The sequence below is a fragment of the Scylla paramamosain genome, chromosome 18 (genome assembly GCF_035594125.1).
Source record: "Scylla paramamosain isolate STU-SP2022 chromosome 18, ASM3559412v1, whole genome shotgun sequence".
NCBI classification, from domain to species: Eukaryota; Metazoa; Arthropoda; class Malacostraca; order Decapoda; family Portunidae; genus Scylla; species Scylla paramamosain.
Window position 1 is genome coordinate 15,359,794 of NC_087168.1, and position 22,356 is coordinate 15,382,149.

At 41.9% G+C, this 22,356-nt stretch overlaps 1 protein-coding gene across 5 annotated transcripts in view; it reads left to right on the top strand.

Moving 5' to 3' along the window:
* Positions 1 to 19,523, top strand: part of LOC135109165 (probable G-protein coupled receptor AH9.1) — a 195,828-nt gene extending 176,305 nt beyond the window's left edge. For all 5 annotated transcript variants that reach the window (XM_064020299.1, XM_064020301.1, XM_064020300.1 and 2 more), the window contains 4 exons: positions 7,409 to 7,529; positions 11,012 to 11,313; positions 11,960 to 12,495; positions 12,761 to 19,523. In XM_064020299.1, the coding sequence (XP_063876369.1) occupies positions 7,409 to 7,529; positions 11,012 to 11,313; positions 11,960 to 12,495; positions 12,761 to 13,119 (1,318 nt within the window). In that variant the 3' untranslated portion in view covers positions 13,120 to 19,523. The remainder of the gene's footprint in view (positions 1 to 7,408; positions 7,530 to 11,011; positions 11,314 to 11,959; positions 12,496 to 12,760) is intronic.
* Positions 19,524 to 22,356: the final 2,833 nt, after the last annotated feature.

Here is a 22,356-nt window from a genome sequence, read left to right on the forward strand (position 1 = left end):
GCTTTTTTTTTATTTATTTAGTTTGTTTAGTTGTTTATTTTGGCCTACATGTTTAACCGTTTCTTTTTATTCAATTCGTCTCGCTTTTCAAGTAAATTTTTCGGGGCTATTTCATTCTCTCTCTCTCTCTCTCTCTCTCTCTCTCTCTCTCTCTCTCTCTCTCTCTCTCTCTCTCTCTCTCTCTCTCTCTCTCTCTCTCTCTCTCTCTCTCTCTCTCTCTCTCTCTCTCTCTGATGTGGACCACCGTTATTTGTGTCACTTCCTGTGGCTCTTGTTTAAAAATGCATTTGTGTTGACTCGTTCGTTTGTTTTCCTTGTTATTTGACGTTTGTGTATTTTCTACTTTCTCTTCTGATACACTGGCTTTTGTCTCTCCCCCTCTTGATATTTGTCTTTCCGTCCGTTTATTTGTTTGTCTGTCTGTCTATGTGTTTGACTGACTGTATTTGTTTATTTGTTTGTCTGTCTTTCTGTCTGTCGTTCTGTCTTTTGTCTATCTTTTTGTATGTTTGTCTCTCCTTCTGTCGATTTGTCTGTTTGTCTGTCTATCTGCCTGTCTCTGTCTCAGTCTTTCTGTTTGTTTCTCGTTTGTCTGTCGTTATGTCTGTCTATTTGTCGTTCTGTCTGTCTGTCGTTTTATTTCTCTGTCTGTCTGTCTGTCTGTCTTGTATTGACGAAGTAAAAAAAGAAAACTGAAGAGCAGAGCTATTCACTATTTCTCAGGACTCTTAGAACATCTCGTCTTCTTCCTCTTCCTTTATTTAATAGTATCCACCTGCGTCCCTCAAAAAAGGAGAGAAGAAAGAGAAAAAATAACGAAAAGACAAATTCCACTTCCTGATTACACACACACACACACACACACACACACACACACACACACTTAGTCTGGGCTTTCAGGGACGTGCTGTCTTTTTTTTAGAGAATGACAGGAGAAGATGAGCAGGGGGGATTGAAAAGAGGAGGAGGAGGTGAAAGAGTAAAATACTGAGAAAAGTCTGCAAGGAGGAGGAATGAGAGAACGTAAAATAGGAGTGAAAGAAAGTATTGGGGATTAGTCGTGTTTCTCGTTAGCTGTGATGGCTTGGATCTTGCCCCAATTCTCTGTCCACTAAATGAACACACGCATTTTATGTTTGTTGCTGGAAGAGTCCTTATTTTAGCTGCTCCCTCCTTCTTGTTCTTGTTCTTGTTGTTCTTCTTCTGCTTCTTCTTCTTCTTCTTCTTCTTCTTCTTTTTTTCTTCTTTCTTTCTTTCTTTCTTTTCCTTTCTTTAACCCATGCTGTCTCGTTCATCCATCCATCCATTCATTCATTCATTTCAAGTATTATTTTTTTTACTGCACTTTCATGGAGACCTAATCACTTTTCCCTTGGCTATACAGACCACCACATCACTGAATACATCTCAGTACACTGCACACTATCACTGAGACATTGATCAGGTTCGTGACGGTGGGCAGGATTAACAGCGGGAGGCGGAAACCCCTGACAGGCCATTCAGTGCCCACATCTTTCCAATCAGGCCGTAATGTCCACCCAATAAGGATCAGCGTCTTCCAAGTGAAGCTTCCCCGACCTTGAGTGTCTCGCTATAGCAACAGTTGTATCCAGGTCTTCGCTACAATTTCTAATATAGTGTGCTTAATGTTTTTTTTTGTTTTTTTTTTTTACCATTGCACTACTGTCTGGTATGTCTTTCCACGCTGTAAACACGGAATCAGTTGGCAAATACGAGGCACAAATATCTACTGGTTCCTCAGTCACACTCTTTCGTTTGCTAACTAACCAACAAAACCTATTCAGCCTTTTTATCATGTATCGTAACACTTTCATTGCTATTTGACATCTTACATCCCTCCACGCTGTAAACACGAAATTGATTGGTGAATACGAGGCACAAAGGTCTAGTACCACAGTCATCCTTTTCGGCTTGCTAACTAACCAACAAAAGCTATTCAGCCTTCCTGTTTAATCGGGCTCTAACCAACATGGGGAGCGGTTTGGTTCAGAAGCTTACGAAAAGACGGTGGAATTGCCCCAGAGTTATACAAATCCTCCCTAAAATGAAGACTGTATCAAGTAAAGGGATTATAGTGTTAACATTGTGAGAAATTCTTTAACTCTCTCACTGTTATTGGGCACGTCTTTCCTTAATTAATAACGGAGGTCTTTTTTTTTTTTTCCATCAATCACCTCCAAACATTGTATTGACTATATATTGCAAAATTTATTCTTTATTTTATCTCCTTCTTTCTTACAGATCCTTATAAAGTTTCCATTCATTGTTTTAATGTTGTGAATTGTTGCATATTGCACTGAAAGGGTTAAGGATGGAGTGTTTGTAAAATGTGATAATCCCGTGTTAAACTGCCTATATTTATTTTTGCATCTCCTATACGTGCCCCATCTCCACTACTCTGAAAAGTCTCTAGTGGAATGTGTAGAGGGTTTTATGTTATCATGACCCTGGTGATTGATTAACGAGTATTCTGGATTATCACTGAGAAAAGGAACCCATGAGAAGCCGACCATTCATCTCTATGGTTTCTGGAAATTGTCGTGATGAGAGAACAAAGCATTTTCAAACATTTTGGTGTGTTATGTTCAATACTGTTAACTAGCAGAAGTTACTTTGATTTTTAATTAAATGTGTTTTCATGAGATATTACAAGAATTAAACAGAGAAAGGAATGGCAGATACGTATACTAAGACTCAATGGAATATAGAAAATTTGTTTATTTCACTACTACTACTACTACTACTACTACTACTAAACTAAACTAAACTAAACTAAGTGTGATAGAGTAGTATAAAATAAAGCAAGGAAGAGGAGGAATAAAAGAAAGAGAAGAATAAGGACAAGGCCTAATGAAATAACTGACCACCACCACCTCCTCCTCCTCCTCCTCCTTCTCCTCCTCCTCCTCCTCCTCCTCCTCCTACTACTACTACTACTACTACTACTACTACTACTGCCACTATCAATATGCAAGAACATGAGAACCTGACTAATCATCCCTTTGACCTTGAGAAACCTGCCCTTATGAGAAAGTAAAGCAATTAAGAATACGGGAGATTACGGGCCAATATTTTTTCAATGTCGTCTGCCTGTTGAGCCGATTTCTTTTCCCTCTCTCCTCTTCGTACAAATGTTCTCTTTTACCGAGTCACCTGCTAGTCCTGGAAAGTGAATGGACCCATCAGTATTCCAAGAGTCAGCTGTTGCCTTTGCCAATATCCCAGCTCCAATTCACATGTAATCGCTCTATTCCCCGATTCGAAGCAACAGGTTTTCATGGAAGCACAGAAGGAGCAGCGTCACCACAGAGGACACTCGCAAGGAAGAATGATGTGAAATTTCGAACTTATTGTCAGTCCTTCCCGTGGTCTCCAAAAAGAAAAAAAGAGGGAGGAAAAAAGAAGAAAGGAAATGAATAAATAAATAAGTAAAATAAATGAAAATGCATATATAGATAAATGAATAAATAGTAATGAGAATGAATAAAATAAAAAATTACTACTACTACTACTACTACTACTACTACTACTACTACTACTACTATTAATAATAATAATAAATAAAAAATAGAATAAAGCAAGATATATACAAATAATAGTTACGACAGATAAAGAAATAAAAATAAATAAATAAATAAATAAAATAAACAAACAAACCTTACTCTTTCTAATACGAGAGAAGTTACGACCATTGTTGAAAAGGTCGGCAAAAGGTCGTTAGTCTTTGCATTTTTTTTTCTTCTCTCCGTCACTTTTCCTCATCTTTTCACCTGAGCAACTGGATTAAAATGGAGTTCCCCAGGCAATGTTATAGAAAATTTCACAAAAGACTCAAATTACAGTTGGCTTCTTCCTGGAAACTCCCCTATGCGTATTTTAGTACACACACACACACACACACACACACACACACACACACACACACACACACACACACACACACACACAACACTCTCTCTCTCTCTCTCTCTCTCTCTCTCTCTCTCTCTCACTCTTTCCCCTCGACTATTAGATAGATAGATAGATAGAGAGAGAGAGAGAGAGAGAGAGAGAGAGAGAGAGAGAGAGAGAGAGAGAGAGAGAGAGAGAGGTGACTTGTGATGCTGAGGAGGAAAGGAACTAGGAGAACGAGCTAAGAGAAGAAGAGGAGGAGGAAGAGGAGGAGAGAGAGGAAGAAGAAGAGCAGGAGGAGGCAAACAAAGGTAGGAAGCAGAAGTAGGACAAACACTAAGTGAAGGAAGTTGAGGGGAAAGAAAACTCGCAGGAAATGGAGCAAGAGCGAATGAGTGAAGGTAAAGAAAAATGATAAAAAAAAAAAAAAAAAAAATAGTAAGAAAGGAAAGGAGAGAGACGAGGGAAAACTGACAGACCCAAACATATACACACTCCAACAAGCAACCAGTGTCGTCACAGTCCAAATCCCACGAGACTCCAGAAAATATGGTAAATAAAGCAATAAAACCTTGATACTCCACAAAGGCGAGGACGAAGAAATGGAACACGTTAATGGAAGAATCAGGCGAGGAGAAGGTGAAAGACCTGAAGAACACACACACACAAAAAAAAAAAAAAAAACATTTCCACCTAAATTTCACAGGGAGAGAAGTGTTGATAGTGTCAGGTGGCGGGGCTCCCAGATACAGGCCTTTGTCGATTACGTGTCTTTGAATCAAGGGAGACTGAGTGAAGAAGGCGCTGAAATGGAGGCCAAGGAGGCTGGACGCTTGGAGGGTGATGAAAGATGTGTGTGAGAGAGAGAGAGAGAGAGAGAGAGAGAGAGAGAGAGAGAGAGAGAGAGAGAGAGAGAGAGAGAGAGAGAGAGAATCATTTGAAACAAAAATAGATGAGCAAAAAACAAGTGATAGTTCTCGAATTTCGTTTTCTCTTTTTTTTTTCTTCTTTATCTCCTCCTCCTCCTCCTCCATTTCATTCTGCTTTTTCTGCTACTACTTGCCCGATTTTCTCAGTCTCCCAAGGGAAAGGACACAAGATACTGATAAACACTCATCTATTTACTCTCCTCGCCCCCACCCACATCCCCAGCTGTGTGGCAGGAAGGAGAACCAGAGGACACACACACACACACACACACACAGTTAATTTTAATTTTTTTGGTTCCTCTGTTGTCCCTCCAAATGTTTGTGTTTGTTCGTGTTTGTTTTATTTATCTGCCTGTCTGTATGTCTGGCTGTGTTTTTCTTCTCTGTTTGTCGATCGGTAACTTTATTTCTGTTTGTCTGTCGGTTCCTGTATGTCTGTCTGTCTGTGTGTCTTTCTGTTGATCGGTTTCTCTGTCTGTCTGTCTGTCTGTGTGTCTCTCTCTCTCTCTCTCTCTCTCTCTCTCTCTCTCTCTCTCTCTCTCTCTCTCTCTCTCTCTCTCTCTCTCTCTCTCTCTCTCTCTCTCTCTCTCTCTCTCTCTCTCTCTCTCTCTCTCTGTGTGTGTGTGTGTGTGTGTGTGTGTCAACACCAGCCTTTCCCATCGTTGTCCTCCATGGCTTCTATTGCCTTCCAAAGAATCTCATAAATAGACTCTCGTGTCTCCCACACGTTTGGCGTTCTTCCCAGAATCATCACGAGATATCTAACTTTTTACTTCCCCTGTCTCTTCAGTCTCATTTCCTTCCTGTCCTTGGGTGATGTGTGGAGGCCTCTACTCTCTTCTAACCCTGAAAATTAAATGGGGATGTGTTTGTGTAGAAGCATGTGGAAATAATGGTCTAGGACTTTAAGTTATTGGTGTTTTGTTAAGATATACGTAACAAACTCCAGCATCAGTGTCACGTTTGCTGCTGTCTGCTCAGTCTTACACAATTTAAAGAGAATTACAGGTTAGATAGACATACGAGATATAATAGTTTAAGTTAATGGTGACAATAAACCTACGCTAGTGTCACTGTTATTGTTCTCCGCTAAACTTTACACAAATAGGAGAGGATTGTAGGTTAAATATATATATGGGAAAAGTAGTTTAGTTTATTGGTGTTCCATAGAGATACCCGTGACAAGAAACCAACGCTAATGTCACTCTTTACTTAACGAATCGACTAGTTAATTCTAAAACCATACAACCGATGTTCTCGACATGACCAGGAGACTTTGCAGCGGCGTCAAAAACTTTGGAACAAAATAATATTCTCTCCTTAATTAATCACTACGTGAAGGGTAAGGGCTGAGGTATACAAGTTTGCAAACACCAATAAAATGTAATGACATTATAAATCAGAGGATCTCATCAGGATTATGGAAGGGAAGGGCTGAAGTACTAAATTTATCACAATAAAAAAAAAAAAGGTAATATATTAAATCAGGTCACCGCGTCAGGGTTACAGACACACTTCCTCCATTATATAAAGTGTTTTAGTCGTTCCCTTCACATGTTGCCTCCACGCCCTGCCCTAATTATTTATCAGTATGGAAGATGGAGTCTGAGATACTCCCCTCCATCCCAGGTAAGAGGAAGATGTAGGGCACACTGTTACTCTCTTTTTGTCGCAGTCTTGACGTGTCTCCAGTTTGCCTCCGTGAGGTGAAAGGAGGGGAACATCCGTGAATTCTTGCAGTTGGACGGTAGATACACTCACTTATCTGTAGTTTTGTTCTTTTTATAATCTTTCGTCTCATTTCTTCAGATTTCACAACAGGGAAGATTAAACCATGAAAATTTTAGATATTTCTCGCTGGTGGAATGTAATGTTATATTTTATTACGATTTCTATCCCTTATACTGCAACTCTGGTATTCCTGCACTTGCGTCAATATACAGGAGATGAAGGAAGGGATATACCAGTTAACTCTCGTATTAGAAACGGACGCACTAATGTACCACACAGTATGTACTACAACAGATTAATCCGACTCTGTTTGGTGTTGATGCAAAATGTATTCCTTCTCAGATTCCCAAATAAGAGTAAATTGCGACATAGGTTAGATAGCTTCTTCTTTTATGATATCCTTTAAAGCTCCATGTTGTGTAATGTATACATCCTCTCACGTTATTTTTTTCCGTGCCAGTAGAAAAAGAGTGGCAGCCATTGGTAAGGACACGCCTTCCATCGTAAATATTAAATAGGATATACTGTATTAAGACTTTGCTGCACTGCCTTGTCCTTTTGTTCAACCATCTGTTTTACTACTCAGTCCCTTACCAAGCACTGAGTCGCAATATCCCCCATACAAGGACCAGAAAGTTACTATTCTCTACTGTATGTTATATATTTCGTTTCCTTCTTCAGGTACTTTATGCGGCTGGCAGTAGCAAACCTTCTAGTGTGTATGGTGCTTCTTTCATCCCTTTACCAAGCCTCTTACCCCTTACATACACAGCCTCACAAGGACCAGAAAGTTGCTATTCACTACTGTATATAATATGCATCGTTCTCTTCCTCAGGTACCTTATGTGGCTGGCTGTAGCGAACCTTCTGGTGTGCGTGGTGCTTCTCCCCTTCACTCTGCACTCACACGCCACGCCAGTCCCTTACGCCGCCGCTCTCTACTTCGCCCACATCGAGGTAAGCCCAAGGAAACTCTGTCCCAGCCCCCTCAGCAGTTAAGGCAAACAGAAGCCATTTGATAACCGTGGAATTCAATGCGAGAGAGTCTCGTTGGGTTCTCCTGGAGCGCGTGGCTGATTGGGAGAAGAGAGGACTTGGCAGTTGTATGGTCCTGGGAACAATGTGTGATGATAAAGGGTTTTTTTTTATGGTAAGGAGAATTGGAGTGTGGAGAGTAGTGGTAGTGGTGGTAGGTGGTGATAGTGGTTGTAGTAGTAGTAGTAGTAGTAGTAGTAGTAGTAGTAGACAGTGAAAAGAATAAACCTTCGAGATCTGCTGCTGTTGTAAAGTCAACCAATACCAGTAACAGGATCCTAAGGTTCAGCACCTTAGTAAAGATTAAGAGTCACGTGTATGCAGGACACAGGTAGAGGCAGGATATCAATTAAGAACCACGAGTATAGAGGACACAGGTAGATTAAGAGGTCGATTAAGAGTCACGTGTATACAGGGTACAGGTAGATTAAGAGGCAGATTAAGAGCCAGGTAGAAGTAGGATATCTAAAACCGTAAACGCCGTAGGGCAGGTCAGGGCGTCCCCACATAGGCACGGCTAGGTCATGAGGATAAACAACAGTAACAAGACCTTGAGCTGCCAGACTCCTTCAGTGGCGGCCGCCCTCAGATGGGTAGAGAGTGACGGCCAACCTAATATTTACCGACGGGGGAAGGAGAGGGTGCGTGGGCGCGGCATGTTGGATGAGTGTGTGGCAGGCAACATCAAGGAGCGGCGTCCAGACTCCACCTCACCTCCAATGAAAGCTTTTACTTCACGCCTTTTCACGGTCTTTCAGTGTGCGTCTAAGTGTTGTATTCTTAACGCTGTGACTGGTGGTGGCACTTGGCAAACACTTGGCAATCCTATAGGTAAAAAATTGAATTACGTACCTTGGCTGTTTGTTCACTTTCTTGGCTTTGCGTTTTTATCTCTCAAAATTATTATCTATACTGTATTTGTACAAGACTACTGTATTCACTTTAGAGGTTTTAACTGTTAGTGACGTTTCAGTAATATTAGTCAATCTTACAGGCAAAAATTAAACTACATGCATTGAAAACTTGCCTATTTCTTCACTTCACTTCACTTGTTTTATCTCTCAAATTATAATCAACATTTGTACAAGACCACTTTATTGAAATGAGAGGAAACTACGACAGTGAAAGGATTAAACATGTTGACATCTCGACTACCTTCAACAGGGTGCAGTGGAAGTTATAGCGTGTGTTTTCATGGTTCTAGTGATAATCAAACAAAAATTCAATACTTTCAAAGGTAGAAAAAATGTATATATCCATGAGAAGCAGACTTATAATGGCGTATTATAGCCTCTGAAAATAATCCTGGGGAAAAAACAAGAATACTAGCTTAAGTTTGTCCACCATTATGTGAAGCCTGACGAGAAAGAAATAAAAAAAAGAAGAATGTAACGAAATATAGTGCGAGTGGAAATATAAATCTAGTTATGCATGAAGGTGAAGCGTGACGCGGAGAAAAACTTCAGAACAAAAGGAGTGAGGAAATATGATACGTCTGAAAATTAAATCAACCGAACTACGTACGTGGAAGTTTTATAAATAGGGACAGAGACAAGGAGGGAGAGAGTGACGGTTATCTGAAACTATCGAAGAGAGACAAAGGCCAAGGGCAAATAACGCACGGCTGAAAATATCCGAAGTGCGAGGCTTCAAAAAAATAGATAAAAGTAGTGCTTGGGTTAAACACCACAACAGTCAAGAGAGGACCAGGATGACGTCAGTAAGGGATAGAAAAGAATAAAGACAAAAGAAGTGGATAAAAGGAAAGAAGAGTGTTCTGAAAATATCTTCTATTACGCCAGAAAATTCATTACAGCGCCTACGATAAGGAAACTAAGAATATATATACTGTGGAGAGGCGAGAGGAGGTCTAACAAGAGTACTGAGGCGAGAGGATAAAAAGGAAGAAGAAATAGACTAAGATGTGGGTGAGATAGGATTAGGAGAGCGGAAGAAAACAAAAAGAAGGCTTAACAAGGAATTTAGATGAGAGAGAGAGAGAGAGAGAGAGAGAGAGAGAGAGAGAGAGAGAGAGAGAGAGAGAGAGAGAGAGAGAGAGAGAGAGAGAGGTAAACAACAACAACAACAACAACAACAACAACAACAACAACAACAACAACAACAACAACAACAACAACAACAACAACAACAACAACAACAACAACAACAACAACAACAACAACAACAACAACAACAACAACAACAACAACAACAACAACAACAACAACAACAACAACAACAACAACAACAACAACAACAACAACAACAACAACAACAACAACAACAACAACAACAACAACAACAACAACAACAACAACAACAACAACAACAACAACAACAACAACAACAACAACAACAACAACAACAACAACAACAACAACAACAACAACAACAACAACAACAACAACAACAACAACAACAACAACTACTACTAACTACTACTACTACTACTACTACTACTACTACTACTACTACTACTACTACTACTACTACTACTACTACTACTACTACTACTACTACTACTACTACTACTACCACCACCACCACCACCACAGCAACCACGAAAACAACAGCAACAACAACAGAATAACAACCATAACATAACACAGCTAACCTCCCCTGATATGTACATCTTGGGAAGGGAGTGACTGTATGTAAGGAGGAGGGCGTGTAAACATGACGGCAGCGCTAACAGATTGTGGCGAGGTGGGGGAGTGAGAGGGTGGCAGCTGACGCCCTTGACAGACCCTCGTGTAAACAGAGAAACGAGGCGTGGGCTGGGAGGCAGAAAAGTAAGTAGAGAGAATACAGGGAAGGAAAAGGATGTGGACAGGAAGAAAGAATGGGAGGCAACAAAAGATTCAGTGATGTAGAGTTGATGTGACAGAAAAAATTATATAGTGAAGGTTTATATTTAGCACTAATGCATAATTCAACTTTTTACTTTTACGTAACTATTTTTTTTTTTTTTTTGCGTTTTTGGCAGTGATTTTCTGTCAGTCTTTGTTTTCATGTACGTGGTTGTTTGGTGTTGTGGTTTTTTGCTTTTTATTGTTTTTTTTTTCTTTCTAGCCACAAGGTCGATCTACTTAGCGTGTCTGTGTTTATGTTATTAAGTGTGTGTGTATGTGTGTGTGTGTGTGTGTGTGTGTGTGTGTGTGTGTGTGTGTGTGCGTGTGTGTGTAAGTGTGTGTGTGTGTTAGTCATTTCACTTCACTTCACTTCCCATTCACTCCTCGCCAGCACAGTTCTTGATCTCTCACCGTTCCTCTTCACCTCCTCATCTCTCACCATCATCCCATCTCCTGTGTCTTCCTCGTTCCTCACGCTCTCTAGAACGTTTTCACCCTTCGTGCCCCCTCGTTACTGTCTTCCATCGTCACCCCGCCACTCTCCCTCTGCAGGTTCCTGTGGGCAACGCGCTCATCGCCTCCAGCGTGTACATCGTGGTTGGCCTCAGCATTGACCGCTTCGTAGCAGTGTGCTACCCCCGCACTTATCGCAACCTGCACAGCCACTACGTCGCCTCCGTCAGGATCGCCTTCTCTTTCATCATCGCCTTCATTATCTACATTCCTATGGCGTTCTATAAGATGGTGGTCCCATCAGGCATGTCTCCTGATCGCTTCTTGATCAAGGAAAACGTGCAGGTGGTGTCGACCAGGTGGTTCGTGGTCTATGAATACCTCCTGGAGATCTGCGTCAGGTAGGCATGTCAGTCCCGATTCTGCATGTTTGTTAGGTCCCACATGTTCCCCTTATTTTCCTTCGTGTGTTCGTCTTGAGTGCTTCCGTTGTGTTTGCTCTTTTTTTTTACTCGCTTATTGAGTGTTTGAAGGGTTTCTTTTAGCTTCAGACTGCTGCTTTGGTTTAAAGGCATTAAGAGAAATTAAGTATGTGAGAGGTGATTGAATGCACAGCAGTTTTGTTGTGTCGACATACATTATCAAGCAGACAGTCCCCATAAGACTTCCTTGGTGTGTTCTGTGTCCTCAGTGTTGTGTATCTGTTTATCCAGGATTCCTAGCATTTAATGCCTTGCTCTGCGAAGTGAGAGCCTCACTGCTTTGTATGCATCCTGACTATTGCCTGAAGATTGCTATAAACATTAATGTTCAGGGCCATAAACCTCGATGTTGAATATCTCGATCTCTAGTAACTGAATACCTGAAATGCACATCTAGAGACCTCAAGTTTCATTAATGAATCTGTGAAGAATGACTATCGCTATTTCTGTGGAATGCCTTTACTCAGCACCGCATGGATTCTGGGTCACTGCACGCTGCCTCACACAAATACTTGACGCCTTGCTTATTCATACACAGCACCAGTTACATGGAAAACTATTTCAGGTTTGCACCGGCCGTGCTGCTCGGAGTACTCAATACGTGGATCATCATTGAGTTCAAGCGCATCAGTCGACGTCGTCTTCTGCTGTCACGTGGCATGAGCTGCGAGGTGTCTGCCATTCCCTCCCAGTCGTACTTCGAGGGCAACGTCAATTCCACCGTGGTCAATCCCTCCCCCACTAACGGCCAGGTGGAAAAGAACACTGAACAAACAGCACCAGTAATGATCGCACCCTCTTCTGACTCACCTTTAGACGACAATCCCAACGCTGTCACCAATGTTGTACAACCCAGCCACACAGTCCCCTATAGTGACAGTTACACTCTAGAGAAGGAGGACACCATGGTAGATCCCCAAGGCCTCAACAACAACAATGGGCATGTAGTGAGCGGGAAGTGCACCCCTGAGGGTGCCTCCACCCCGGTAGTGAATGGCTACAGACCGGTGCTGACGGGGGAGGATGTTGGCAGCTCCAAGAACTCATCTATCAACCGAGGCCAAGAGGAGACCATTGTTCTCTCCGCCATAAATGTCTCAGGTGAGTGAGAACCTTGGTGATACAACGCCCCTTCATGGTCACAGATGTTGATTACATTAACTATCAAACTCTTCATTTGAGAAAGACATTACGGTGTATATCTTATTGTCTTGTTTACATCTGGCACCTCACTATCTCAAACATACTTATTACAGATATGACATTTTATTATTACCATTATTATTATTACTGTTGTGTGACACCCCTGTACCTTTCCGCTACTGTGGATGTACCGCAGCTCACTGCTTCCCTTTCCGCCCCTCAGCGGCGCCGGCCCCCGTCCCGCCGCCCCGGCACGGCATGAGCGAGCGGCGCCACGACATGGAGCGGCGGCTAGTGCTGCTGCTCGTCTCCATCATCGTTGCTTTCTTCATTACCAACATTCCCGCCGCCATCCTCTCGCTCACCTTCAGCGACGACAAGAGGAAAGACCTCAACTTCCAAATCTTCCGCGCCATCGCCAATAACTTAGAGTTTCTTAACTTCGGCCTCAACTTCATTCTGTACTTTCTCTTTAGCAAGGACATTCGCAACGCCTTCACGGCTCTGCTGCGCCGCACCATGGACAGGCTCAGGGAGGGACTGGAGGGCTCGAGTAACAAGTACGGCGCCACCAATCTATGATAAATTGGCGTCCCACCTTCCCTTGCTCGCTCTCCCTCCGCCTGAACCTGCCAGGTGCTACACGTTACGTACTGTGAGACATTCCAATAATACTATTGACTAATTTTTTATTATGCCTAATCTGTGGCTGTCGACTGTGTCTGCCCAGATTTAGTACATGTTTGAAGTCAGATAGTTGTGCTTGCTGTGCTGTTGTCGTTAGGGACAGTGGCAGGCGTCCACATGTGGAGCAAGACTTCATTCCCCTGTTCAGCGCCTCCTCTCATCTCGAAAGAGGAAACAGTAATCAAGTGCAGCGATTTTCACCAGTTAGTTGCACATTCTTCTTCTTGTTACGCTAACAATATTTCCCATGCATCCGTTTTGTCAGATGTTTTAGTCCCTCAGGTCACTCACCTGCCACGTGTTCCTTCCCTTTGTTGTGCATCTGTTCAGCCAGGTGTTTGGCGTTGCTTAGCAGGTGTTGTAAGTTTACGAAATACTCATTTGTATGATGAAAATCGGTGATTCTCAGTTGACAAGTGTTTAGCTTTTAACTTTTATCAAGTCGTAGAACAAGATGTAGATTTATTTTATTTTCTCAGTGACTTTTGGTTACATAATGAAAGACAAGTTAAGGGCAAGTATAAAAGAGCCCAATTCTGTGCCCCATTAACGTAGGAAAGTAAGAAAATATTAAATGTATATATTTTTGTACACAAATATCAGTAGCGTAGATCGTATAATGTCTAAGATTTTCAAAACGAGTCTGAAGGGCTGAGTGGCTGCCTTGTGACTCCTGAGACGTAGGGAGAAACCAGGGAGGGTCGTAATTCATCGAAACCACTTGTAATGGAGGAAGAATTTTATTCCTCGGTTTACCTTCGTCCTACCTGCAGCACCCCTGGAGTGGCAGGCGTCTTTCTCGTTCTTGTGACTCGATGAAGCTGTCGGCGTAGTGTTATCAACTCATGTATGTATACCGAGTTCCAATATAATTTTTTCTCGGAGATACGAAATCGAGTTTATTCCACGACTGCTACATTTGGCCTAACATTCATACCGAGCTGTGATACTCTTTCGTAAACAACATGGCGGAGAGTTTTCCACGCTCGTGCGTTTTGTCTGAAAATTTGATCCCGTCGCCATCCTTTTGAAATGGTAATGCACGGCCTCCAGCCTTCTTCCTTCGCTCGTTCTTCAGCCTGTTACATTGCCTTCCCTCAGAGGTCACCTTCACAACTCCCAAGCCACGGCACGGAGCGACGTACGTGAAAGTTTGTAAACACTCCCGTCTCTCAAATGATAACTGCACTAATGCTCCTCGACTGTGTGTTGCAGTGTCTTGTGCAACTGAACGTCTGTGTTGTTTTATGATGCGACTCTCCATATTAAGCTGCTTACCTTAGGCCCTGTAGTCTCCTTGGTTGTAAACATATGCTTTCCTCTCCGTGTTTCTGAAGTCAGCGCCTCTCCATCGCAGCAGAAAACGTCGCTCAAATCACAAGCCACACCGCCGCTCTAACGCTCCTGGCCTCGCGTCACTTGGTGTTGGTGTTGACTGGTGTAGTAATTTATTCGCATTTATTTACTTCACACAAAGGGCAGTTTTACTTAAATCTTTCTACCTTTACTACTGTGTGAAGTGCTATTGAAACAGGAGTGTCAGTTTGCAGTGTGTGTGTGTGTGTGTGTGTGTGTGTGCGTAAGTCAAGCTATAACCTTCAGCCGCCTTACACAAATTTGTATCGATAACTTTTAAAGCCTATAAATTATGGACGATGGAAAAAGAAAAAAAAAAAAATATGTCGATAATCTAATATTTTTCCAAGATTCACGATTAAACTGAATTAGCTCACATCATGGCGAGACTGATATAGATGATTGATCCGCCTCTTGCCCTTGGTGGAGTTTGGCACTTGCCCAGGGACCATGACACACACTGGCCGTCACCCGCCACGCGTCACCAGCCACTCCCCGGTCTCCCCGTTTTCCTCTCTCATTAGGTTGATTTCAAAAGCTATAGGAATAATTAATTGAGTTCTCTTGAGTGTTCCTTTTGGTTTGATTATACAGAATCCTTATTACACTATCATTAGAAGCATAAAAAGACTTTAAAATCTCACATATTTTTACTAGAGCTTGTTGAAAGTGGTCAAGGCAAAGCACTGAAACGTTCAAGGATGCAGACCCAAGACCTGCCACACTCCAAGCCCCAGTTACCGTCACAGCCATCGTTATAACTAATACTATAACCAATACTTGAACCTTCCCCGTTCTGCCGTAACCCTGACAACCCTGACTCCCTTGCTGGCCCATACGTCAATGAGTTGAAAAAAAACGGTAACAAACGGCCACTCCCTCATGATGTTTCTCTCGTTAAACTCCATTGCTCTCCGCGTCTGTGAGTCGTAAGCGGATCAAGGAGAGTTAAGGAAGTCTCTACCTCTCTCTGTTATTTCTTGTGGTTCTCCTTCAGTTTGCGTGTCTATTTATATGTCTGTCTTTGATTATATATGTCTTTCTGTCTGTTTCTCTCTATCTATATATGTTTGTTTGCCTTTGTGGTTGTGCTTGTCTGTCTACTAGATTTCTCTCTCTCTCTCTCTCTCTCTCTCTCTCTCTCTCTCTCTCTCTCTCTCTCTCTCTCTCTCTCTCTCTCTCTCTCTCTCTCTCTCTCTCTCTCTCGTATTCTGAAGCGCTTCGGGCTCTCATAAGAATACTTTTCAAAGGGCACAAGTAATAAATGGGATTCTTTAGAGTTTTCTCCACAGATGATGTAGAATCCTTGCTAAACTGTCACTTGAATCACGAAAACTACTGAAAACCTCAGGACATATAAGAAAGAAAATAAGGGAAGCTGCAACAAGCCATCAGGCCTACACGTGGCAGTCCCTGTATGTTCAAGTAGAGCAGTGGTTCTTAGCCTTTTTCAATGTATGCACCCCTTTTCAGATCAGCAGTCACTTCTCGCACCCCCTGAATTCCTGAAAAAAAAAAAGCTAAAATACAAAATTGGTGTGCTGTGTATTAATAACAAAACCACTTTTTTCTTTTTTAATCTTCACTCACAAAGCTTACAGAACACTGCTGTACCAAAAAGAATTATTATTATTATTATTTTTTTGCTGAAAAAAATACCGCGTATATAAAACTATATTTTGCTTTAATTATCCATCCTCACACTCCTTAGGAACTGGCCTCGCATCCCTTAGCGGTGCGAGCACCTCTGGTTAAGAACCACTGAACTAGAGCGTGTTAAAATTCACGATAAGACGGTAGCCATGCAATACAGCTCCAAAAATACTAGTTATCTTAAACTCGAGAAATGCACCTCCTGAATCAGACTTAAGGAACGCACTATTGCATCAATGTGTTTAATTCAGTTTTCTCATGAAGGTCTATAGCTTAAAGGATTGTGAAGGATTTGAGAGTTTAATTGGGTTTTCCAGCTTCAGTTTGTGATTAAATATGGATTAGCTCTCTCGAGGAAGTGAAGTCAATAACTACTCAACTCAAGGCATTGGTGGCGCTTGGCTGCTGCCCAGAGAGAGAGAGAGAGAGAGAGAGAGAGAGAGAGAGAGAGAGAGAGAGAGAGAGAGAGAGAGATTGAAGTGACCTGCGGGATTAGCTTCAGGGTCATGACGTAAGGGAAGGGAGGCAGGTAGGTCAGACCGATCATGGCCACGGAAAAAAAAAAAAAAAAGGCAAAAAAAGATATCAACTGAGGGCGTGTTTCTCTTTGAAGAGATTGACGAGGAGAGGAAAAAAAAGTGGCCGTTTGCGAAGGTTATCCAATTTTGACACGTTGCCGCACGTTTCTGATCGACCAAGGAGCTCCTTTGCTGCCGCAGCCTTGCTAAACCTCTCTCGCTAAACGTCAGTCACACCACCACCACCACCACCACTGTCATATCCAGCGCTGTGCTTAAACGTTTTAATTTTAATTTTCAAGTGACCATAGTGGAGGTTATTAAGGATCTTCAGAGAGGTTTTCATGTCTCTAAGAAAAGTTTAATAAGGATTCTGCGCTATCAAAGAGAAAGAATATTAATGAGAACCTGGAAAAAAATGTATATGCGGCTTTTGAAATAGTCTTCACAGTAAACTTCACCACCACCACCACCACCACCACCACCACCAACGCTGTGCTTCATAATCTTAAATAGTTCGGTGCTGTAAACTCAACCACTTTCAGCTGACCGTAGTGGAAGCTGTTAAGGATTTTTCAAAGATTTTCATGAGTAGGAAAAGTTTGATAAGGATTTTGTATCATCGCAGGAAAAGATACTAATGAGAACCTGAAAAATTATACCTGTTGCTTGTGAAAGTAGTCGTTATGAGAGTACAAAGTGACTGTAGTGGAAATTAATATCGATTTTCAAAGGCGCCATCAGTGGGAAAAATATCTGAGTTTTGAAAATATTCTTTAAGAGAGTACAAAGCTTTTCAATTTGCACCCTATCATTAAAGCTTTACATTATACATTTATAAACATGAGATGGACCCACAAGGCAGGAAGAAGGAGTAAAGAAAAGGTTTGAGGAAGCAATGAAGGAAGACATGCCAGTGATGGTTGCAACAGAGGACGCAAAAACAGTAGTGCTGACGGGTTATCCGCTGTAGAGACCTCTAAAGAAGCAGCTGAGAGAAAACTTAATCAGCCTCTCTAGCGGATATTCTTTGTTAGTCTCGTGCCTGAATTTCAAAACAATGCAGTTAAGTTCAATGCCACAACTACTACTACCTCCATCACCACCAGCACCGCCACCCACAGTATAACCACCACCACCATCACCACCATCACTGACACCTCATCATTAATTCTACAGCAGACTTTCTCCCTCAACACCCATCCAACATCGACCCAAGTTTTCTTCTTCTTCTTCTTCTTCTTCTTCTTCTTCTTCTTCTTCTTCTTCTTCTTCTTCTTCTTCTTCTTCTTCTTCTTCCTCTTCTTCTTTTCTTCTTCTTCTTCTTCTTCTTCTTCTTCTTTCAAAGAACCTTTATAGCTACTATATAGTTTAATGATTTTTAAGGAAATCGATGTTCCATATAAGAATGATCCTTTAATCTCAAAATGAAGGGCATGAAAACATTTGAAGGTTCAGGACTCATACGTTCGTAGGAGACGAACAAAATAATAACAATAACAAAGTGGTCACGAAACTCAGACACTGTACGTACCAGCGAGAGATATCAGCTTGAAATTATAATAAGGAAAAAGGAAAGAAAAAAAAATGAAATCTTCGACCCAGAGATAACTGCTGCTGGCGCCACGTTTTCTTTATTCTCTCTTTCCTTTCTCTCTCTCGCTGCCATCCGTGTTCGCTCGCCTCCGTACCAGACGCAAAAGAGAGAGGAAAAAATCGTAACCCCTGACCTCGTGTGTGTGTGTGTGTGTGTGTGTGTGTGTGTGTGTGTGTGTGTGTGTGTGTGTGTGTGTGTGTGCGCGCGTTCCATCGCTCAAGCTTTGATAGCTGTACTCACCGCAATATGTTTGATTATTTTCAGCATTATTGTTATTTTCATCTGTTATTCCATAGTCATTGTTTTTAATATTTGAAATCATGATTGTTATGATCGTTATTTTTGCTTGTGTTATAATCAATATTAGTGATGCCTGATAATATAACATTGCGTGAGGCCTGAACGTGCGCGGTAGCGAGCCCCGCCTGTGTAGCGGCAGAGGCACAGCAGCCTGCACTATTCACGATGGCGCCCCAAGACGCAACAGTGTTCTCAGCCTGCACACGACAGTGGCATGAGTGTGGCGGTGACGGTAAGCCGCTTGGGGAGGGTCATGGGAGGACGAAGGGAGGAAAAGTGGAAAAAGGGACTCCTAATTACAAATGTGTATCCTCACTGTTGTTCGTATATACGTACTTCTCGTACATTGTAAATACTGATATGAATAATCTATGACACTGTAACAGAGTACTATATTAAAGATAATGAAACAATTTACTTGCTGTTACACGTTAAGCTTGAAGGCGGTGCTCAACACTGACAGTGACCTGACGGTGACCGGATGGAAGGTGCAGCGCGGGTCACTGGTGTGTTGCGCGGCCAGCCCAACCCTCGCCCCGGGTCACCGCCGGCCGTCACGCGGCGCTGGGCCCTCGCCGCCTGGCCGCGGGGCGCGGGGCGGGAGGCGCAGGGCGGGTCTGCACACACTTTTATTTTATTTATTTATTTTTTAACCAAGTATACATGCAGATGTGTACTGTACCTGTGTGGAGGTGAGGAGTACAGCCGATGGTCGTGCGTTTATTTCATACTGTGTTCACTTCATCGAATGTCACAAGCCTCTTTCCGTCTTAGTGTAGCCTGTTTGTCGCCTGTTTCTCATTCCACTCAGCCGCCATCCAGTGTTCTTCCAAGCGTCGGTGGCACTATGTACTTTAATAAATATTTTTCTTTAATATCAATTTTATTTCTCAGTCTTCCTTTCTCGATCTTTAGGTGTGGTGAACAGACACGGTGTTAGTTGCGCCTCCTCACTATTGCTTTATGGTGTCTAACAAATAAGAAACCTTACAGAGCCACATCACAGGAACCTCAAAAAAAAAAAATAAATAAATAAATAAAAATAAAGATAAATAAGTAAATAAATAAATGCTGTTGATAATCCTCGTTGTATCTTGTACTTCATCACTATATATGAAGACTTCTTTCTCCTCCTCCTACTCCTCCCCCTCCTCCTCCTCCTCCTCCTTAACCTCTTTCTTCTACTTCCCTTCTTGAAAAGCATATCCAACATTTTTTCCATACAGGCGTGGGAAGACCGTAACACACGCCCCTTCACCACACGTTTATCCCATCTTTGTAGGGCACGTAAATCTGACAGCCCTCTATCCCCTCACCACCACTACCACTTATCCGCAAATCCCCACATCTCACATTTTCTCCTCCTCTTCCTCCTCCTTCTCCTCCTCCTCCTCCTCCTCCTCCTCCTCCTATGGTTAAGACCCTCACCATCATCCTTTATTCATCCAGAAACCTTCAGTACTCTCATTCTTACCCTCCTGCCTCTCCCCCATCCTCCTTCTCTCTCTCCTCCTCCTCTTCTTTCACTCCTTTTCCTCACCACCGACACACTGAATATGTAACCTACTGGAATCACTTTAACGTGCACCACAGCGACTCAGTACAAGAAGTCTTAAGGCCACTATTTTCAACTTTACCTTTGCCTTCAAGTATGTGTGTAAGTTGTCTTTTATAACCTTGCTGCTCTCCACGCTGCCACACACCATTACAACGGTCAGCGTTTGGATGTGATCTCAGGGTTCAAAGTGCGAGTTCTGGAGGAAGAGTGCTATTTCCCAAGCTATCGCTGAGTGGCAGAAGAATATCCTCATGCTTTTCATCAACTTTATTTTCGACTGCGACCGCATCGGGGTCGCAGTCGGCGTGAGTCTCTGCAAAGGCGTCGGTATAAGTCTGCTATCAAGCGTGGAAGCCGATCAACTAGGAATGCACAAAAAGAAAGAAAGAGAAAATGGAAATAGAATTTAATAATAGTAATAAACTAATTAATTAAATTAAAAAGCAATACAAATAAACAATGAATCCACCAAAAACCTCCAAAAGAAGAAAAGCTGATTTGCAGAAAGAATTGTCTACCAGTGCTATAGGCCGAGAACATAAGAAAATGCTGATTTGACCATTAAAGAAAGAAATTAACTAAATATAAAAGCATACAAGACTCGCCAGAGTGTGCCGGTGATGTAACAATAACTCGTTGGTGCTGGGGATGTGAGAAGGATGACGGTTTGAAAAAAGTGTCTTTGGATCGTGAAAAATGTTGCAGGAAACCAGAAGGCCTAGACATAACAATCCTGGTATCAAACGTACAGTCGAGGTCAAAAGTTGTGTCCTGCTTCGTCGCCATGATGAATCGTAATCAACTCGGGTTCCTCCCCTCGCCGGCACGTCACGCTCCTTTTCTCACGACGTACCGTTGTTCAAACCTTCAAACCTGAGCTGGTTGCGAGTCATCGTGGCGACGAAGCAGAACACAACTTATGACAGCCACTGTACATACCTATGCCTACGTATCATCTGAAAACTCGTATGTGTACCTCAAGTAAGGCGACCCAATAAACGAATAGATCCCCTCCTCTTCACACACACACAGATGCACGCACAGACACCCATGAGAGAAAAGATATAAGAAAAAAAAAGCAATAGTAAAAATATATTATCAGCTCGGAGCAAAAATCTAGTTCGTGAAAAGAGGATTCTCGTTGACCTTAATTGCGATAAAGTGTGTGTGTGTGTGTGTGTGTGTGTGTGTGTGTCTGTGTGTGTGTGTGTGTGTGTGTGTGTGTGTGTGTGTGAACGCTGAAGAAATTACTACATTCTAGGGCACCTACTTTGTACCTCATTGCTTATGCATCAATGTACTTTTTCGTTATTTTGCAGCTATAAATAGACTCTTTTTCCATTTACACAAACAGCAGCAGCTTATCACTTGAAATGAATAGGAAAAAAATAATAAACTGGACATCAGAAACAATAATAGAGTTTTGGACTAATGTTAGTCAGTTGATAATGGATATTGAGTGTTTCCTACGTTGTTTGCAGCATTTATAATTTTCTTGCACAAACGACACCAGATTATTTCGTACAATCAATAGACAGCAGGTAAATTGGACATCAGGGACGATAACAGGGAGTCGTGGTAATATTGCGCAGTTATGAAGGTTGTTACGAGTTGTTAGGTAATGACATTCAAGAAAGTGCCGGATGATGAAGGTCATATGATGCTGGAACATATGAAAATTGATGGGTACGGTAATAATGTGTAATGGTACGATGTCAGTTTGTCGTGTTATGAAAATGCATCACACAGCTCAGATTCTCCACCAAGACGTGTGCATAAAAAGGAAATAATTCAAATTCTTTTTTAGTGATTTTGACTGCAGATTATTATTATTATTATTATTATTATTATTATTATTATTATTATTATTATTATTATTATTATTCTTAATCATAAAGTATTATTTTTTTGGCATTTCAAACGTATGTAATGCTGATGAATTTGTCTTTGGTCAGTAAATAAGTAACTACAGTAGAGAGATATGGATGTTTTATGCAAGGATAGCCACATATAGGCCTACTGGCTTCTTGCTGCCTTCCTTATGTTCATATGATATTTAGAAAATCCCTCCCCTCCAACCTGTCTTGTCTTGCTTCAGTCGTCAAATCATAAGGAACTAAACACTTACTTGGTTTCTACTAATTTTGCTC